Source organism: Argiope bruennichi, chromosome 5, assembly GCF_947563725.1.
Source record: "Argiope bruennichi chromosome 5, qqArgBrue1.1, whole genome shotgun sequence".
Taxonomy (NCBI): Eukaryota; Metazoa; Arthropoda; class Arachnida; order Araneae; family Araneidae; genus Argiope; species Argiope bruennichi.
The window spans coordinates 1,347,049-1,352,820 of record NC_079155.1 but is presented as its reverse complement, the minus strand read 5'-3'; the positions used below and the strand labels follow the sequence as shown (position 1 = coordinate 1,352,820).

Genomic DNA, 5,772 nt, shown 5'->3' with positions numbered 1-5,772 from the left:
CTGTCGAAAACGCTCTTTCGGCATCTTCGGCATAGTTGATGGTACTGTTAGCAATGCGTGTTATACTTTTTCCAAGTATTTACCTCTAAATCCTTCATCTTCAAATAAATCGATTTCTATTCGGATGGTTTTGAATATAGCCGATTTCTGTATTGTATTTTGGTTTGTTGAAATATCTTTATTTATCGCTAATTCTAATTTTTGTTCGAGAGACAAATCCTTTTCACTATCGACATTAGTGTCATCACAATTTTCAATAACTGTACCGAATTCTTCTGAATGTGGATAGGTTTTGTCGGTAAACAATTTTAAAAAAGTTTACTATAAATTTAATCAGATTTGAATTGGTTAGTCTCTTTTCTTCTTTTCCATTTTCATTTTTAAAATCATTATAATTATGTAAATACCGTAAGACATTTTCTATTTCGGTATGCCTTTCTGCTGTGTGATTTTTCAATGTAATATATAATTCTTCAGATAGTGATGTGTGCTGTCCTTTCAGTGACTGCAACATGAAATTTATTGTTGCATTAACTGTTAATAAATTAGAATCGTTCCATCATTAGGAGTAAATTGTTCCAACGTATTTTAGAATCTAATATTGAAATATATTCTATTTTATTTTCAGTTAGTATACATTTTTGTACTATGGCATCTTTTTGTAGGGGAAAACGTTTAAATATCTTAACAAATTTTCGAAATTTATAAATTATAGGAATCAATTCTTGATGGGTTAATATTTCATCCTCATTAGCAATGTCTTCTTCAACAATTGCATTGTCAATATCACTCTCACTCTCTTCAAAGTCGGAATCCGAAGTTTCTATATCCACAGTATTTGGATTCTTCTGTTCTTTATTTTTTTTTGGTATAATACATCTATTACTCCTAATTGAATTCCATGAGCATAGCACAATTGTTGATTTGCACCTATCAACTTAATCAACCTAAAGTGTGATATGCAAATACAATGTAATAACAGACTCACCCATTAAAAAAAACTATCGAAATATTACGCACTATCTTCACAATTACAACCTTGTTTTCACAGATACGAATATCAGACTATGAATGCCCCTCAGGGGCTCACCTACAATAGGTGAGTACGGGTGTCCCAATCCCGAGGTACTCAGGGATCTTTACTCCCTTCATGTTCAAACTCCCCTACGCCTTCTGCTTTCTGCTGTTTTTTCCTTCCCTCGACGGCAAGTGAGGGAGCTCTCCATGAGAAGCTGTCGCCGCTCTGTTTGCTTCTTGCTTCTCATGGACAGCCATAACCCCACGTGTTTGCCGTGCGTGGCGACCCATTTGAAAGACGGGTGGTGCACTGTGGTCCCCTGTGCATCAATCGGCTAGTAGCTAGTCACCTTAGTGGCTAGTCTGCTTGGGATCAAGCGAAGGGGTTACTCCTTGGGCTTGGCGTTAAGGGTGGTCACTGTCCCCGGGGGTAACTAGCCGGAACCAACGTATAGGTTCCGGCTAGCACTAAGGTGTATGCCGAGGCTGGGAAAGACCAGAGCTGGTAATTGCCTTCCCTTGTTGGGCGATGCCGTCAGGCCCGAATCTTCCTCAATATCGCATGGCTCCTCCCAAGATGGGTCCCTTTAGTGGGCATCATAAAGCACCAATTTCCTTCAACAACGAACATTTTGATTCATATTTTGTATTAAAAAGAGTTTCCGAAAATAAAGAAACATTCGAAACAGTCTCGCCTTTTCTTGTACAAAAGACTATAAATGCTACAGTTGGCGAAGTTACATCGATTCGAAAGATGAGATCTGGTGACTTGCTTGTGGAGGTTTCTTCTCGAAAGCAAGCACAACAGATACAAAAACTTAAATCCTTGGCAACAATAAGAGTTTCTGTAACCCCTCACCAATCACTTAATAGCTCTAAAGGCGTCATTACCTGCGGCGAAATACTAAATCTTCCCGTAGAGTTGATTGTTTCCGAAATGAAATCTCAAGGTGTTACACAAGTACGTCGAATTTCCATACGACGTGATGGACAACTACTTGAGACGAAACATCATGTGTTAACTTTTAAAGCTCCTAAATTACCCGAGTACGTATATGCAGGCTATATAAAGTTACCGGTGAGGCCATATATTCCTAATCCACTAAGATGCTTTCAGTGCCAACGCTTTGGGCACTCTAAAATGAATTGCCGCGGGTCTCTCACATGTGCCCGCTGTGCACAAAAAGGGCATGATAGCCAACAGTGTAAAGCAGAAGAAAAATGCGTAAACTGTGGTGGCGATCATCCCTCATATTCTCGATCTTGTCCGCTCTGGGCACTGGAAAAGCAAGTTATGACAATAAAATTCAAGGAAGATTTTTCTTATCCCGAAGCCAGACGCAGGGTTAAGGCACAAACCCCAACTCCTGGTGTCAGTTATGCTTCGGCAGTTAAGAAAACTTTCTGTGAGAATTGCTGTTGTGAGAACTGTTTAAAATATGCCAGGAAAACAACAAATAATGAAAAAACTTCCGATTCCGATACTGAACATTCTCTGAAAACCAAAACTGATAATCCAAAAACTATTAGAAGAAAATCCAAATCGCAGACTTCGCTGACATTAAACTTGGCGAAACGTGGCCTAACGAAAAAAGATCTACGAAAGAAACTAAAAAGTTCTGTATCAAAAAATTCCGTCGCATTGGGGTTAGCGACGCAAGGTGTTGTCCATAAGGACTTGAAGTCCATCTTTGGTGACACACTTAATAGCCCCGATATTAAACTGCATCCGTCTGAGGATGAATATGAGCTTGGTATGAGTTGCGATGATCATGCAACTCCAACAGCTGCCTCCTCTCTTTCTCCTCCCAAATTACTCTCTTAATGGGTACCTTCCTCAGTTGGAATTGTCGCGGCATTCGGCCCAAACTTCATGACATCAAGTCTATTATTAACAGATTTCATCCTGTTTGTTTTGGTCTTCAAGAAACCTTCTTGAAGCCAAATTTCCCAATTAAATTACGCGGTTACAAATGTGTTCGGAAAGATGCAGACAGTGGAGCTCATAGTTCTGGAGGGGTCTGCATCTTTACTTCCAATTTATATCCGAGCAATCCTCTTACCCTAGACACCTCTCTACAAGCTGTGGCTGTACAAGTTCATGTAAAAACTTTGGTCACAGTCTGCTGTATTTACTTACCGCCTCATGATGTCATTCGTCAACAAGATCTCGACCAGTTAGTGGACCAGCTTCCTTCGCCTTTTATCCTGCTTGGCGATTTCAACGGCCACAGTACGTTGTGAGGTTCAAATAGTACAAATTCTCGTGGGCAGCAAATAGAACAGTTCATCTCTAATAACTGTCTATGTTTGCTCAACAATGATGAAAAGACGTACTTCCATGAACCCACACGTACCTTCCACAGTCTTGACTTGGCCATATGTTCCCCTGAACTTCTGCCGTTTCTAACGTTTGCTGTTAGCAACGATTTACATAATAGTGATCATTATCCTATTATCGTCTCCCATATTGATAGCGGCGGTGAGACTTATTGCCCTCCGCGTTTCTTATTCCAGCAGGCAGACTGGACTGCTTTCTCTCAAATGGCAGCTATCACAGAGACAATGGTCAATACATCAGACATCTCGGAAGCAGTTAAAAATGTCATTGAAAGTATAATATGTGCCGCATCTTCCACTATTCCAAAAAGTTCACCGTGTCTAAGAAAATTTCGCAGACCATGGTGGAATGACGCCTGTCGTGACAGCCACAAACAGCAGAAAAAGTTATGGAACATCTTTCGAAGGTACCCTACTACGGAGAACCTCGTTGCTTTAAAAAAAGCCAAAGCACTAGCTCGTAGCATACGCCGTCGTAGCCAGAGGGAATCCTGGATTCAATTCATATCCTCTATCACATCCGCTACCTCCAGCAAAATTCTATGGAAAAAGGTAAAGGCTGCTAATGGGATATATCATGAATCCTCCATTCCTGTTTTAAATAGAGGGAATGTGAAGTATTCTGCCCCATTAGACGTAGCCAACATCCTTGGCCAAACATTTGCACAAGTCTCCGCAATTGATTCGTATAACACTGATTTTCTTGCAATTAAGAATCGCGCTGAACAGCTGCCTTTGCGTTTTAATGAACGAAATACCTTTCCATACAACTGTGAGTTTAGAATGTTTGAGCTAGAAACAGCATTATCTCATGCTCATGATTCCAGTCCCGGGTCTGATGGGATTACATACAATATGCTCCGCCATTTGAGCAAAACTTCCCTTTGCAACCTGTTAAGGTTATTTAATAGAATTTGGATTGAGCAGGCATACCCTGCACAATGGCGGGAGGCTATTGTGGTCCCCATTCTAAAACCTCGAAAGGAATCTTCTAATCCTCTGAACTACCGACCAATTGCTTTGACAAGCTGTCTTTGCAAGACTTTTGAGCGAATGGTCAATGCTCGGCTCATATACGAATTGGAGAAACAAGGATGCATCTCTACGTTGCAGAATGGTTTCCGTCGAGGTCGGTCTACTTTTGACAACCTCGTATTACTGGAAACTGAAATTCACAACGCATTTGTAAGGAGGAACCACCTTGTCTCCATATTTTTCGATATTGAGAAGGCATATGACCGTACATGGCGCTACGGCATACTTTCTACGCTTTTTAACTTTGGTTTTAGGGGAAACCTGGCCATATTCTTATTGAACTTTTTATCATATCGGAACTTCAAAGTTCGCGTTGGGAACTTTTATTCTAATAGTTTTATTCAGGCTGAGGGAGTTCCGCAGGGAAGTGTACTCAGTGTTACCCTTTTTACTATTCATCTGAGCCAGATTTTAACTCATTTGCCTTCATCTGTACAAGCAAATCTTTATGTGGATGATCTTCAGATCTCATGCCAAGGAAGCAGTATGAACCTTATTGAGCGACAATTACAGAATGCTGTGAATAAATTGGTAGCTTGGTGCAAAAACAACGGACACAATATCTCACCGGAGAAGAGCCGATGTGTGCACTTCTGCCGAAAGAGAAACGTTCACTTGCATCCAAATATTAACATTGGTAATATATCGATTCCTGTCGTAAATGAAATACGGTTTTTGGGAATAATCTTCGATTGCAAGTTGACTTTCCTTCCGCACATCTTGCACCTGCGGAAGAAGTGTGAGAAATCCTTAAATGTTCTGAGCGTACTTTCCAGAACATCTTGGGGTGCCGATCGAACCTCCCTACTCCTCATTTATGAAGCAGTCATTCTATCCCGAATAGATTATGGGTGTATGGTGTATGGTTCTGCCTGCGCTTCCGTCTTGTGGCAATTAGATACAGTTCACCACTCTGCCTTACGAATCTGTTCAGGTGCATTTCGTACCTCTCCCGTTGAGAGCCTGCATGTTATCTGTCACCAAATGCCCTTAAATTTAAGGCCTAGCAAATTGTCCGCTTCGTATTATTTCCGAATCATGTCAGTGTCAAAGCACCCTTTTCGTCAAATTAAACTTCCGCCTGTTCTTCGCAGATTGTATGATGCCCGTCCATTTCATATCCTTCCATTCAATGAGAGAATTAAAATAACCCTTCATGACTCGGGCCTTGAAAATATTGCTATTAAATCATCCGATTTGTTTTGTTTTCCACCTTGGGATATACCGCAAGTTTCTTTTTTAAATCCCTTTTCAGGATTCGATAAATCTTCAACAGCACCGACTGTCTTCCAACAGATGTTTCTATATCATCGCTATCTGTATTCTTCCTTCACATCAATTTTCACGGATGGCTCGAAATCAGATGGCCATGTTGGTTGT

The 5,772-nt window shown here is 40.6% G+C and overlaps 1 protein-coding gene across 1 annotated transcript; it reads left to right on the top strand.

The window, feature by feature from the left end:
• Window positions 1–1,771: 1,771 nt before the first annotated feature.
• On the top strand, window positions 1,772–2,842 carry LOC129969002 (uncharacterized). Its single transcript, XM_056083395.1, has one exon. The coding sequence runs from the start codon at window positions 1,772–1,774 to the stop codon at window positions 2,840–2,842; it is 1,071 nt and encodes a 356-aa protein (XP_055939370.1).
• Window positions 2,843–5,772: the final 2,930 nt, after the last annotated feature.

Bases quoted from the DNA above. Each gene is read 5' to 3' on its own strand.
- LOC129969002 (XM_056083395.1), top strand. From the start codon at position 1,772: ATGAGATCTGGTGACTTGCTTGTGGAGGTTTCTTCTCGAAAGCAAGCA.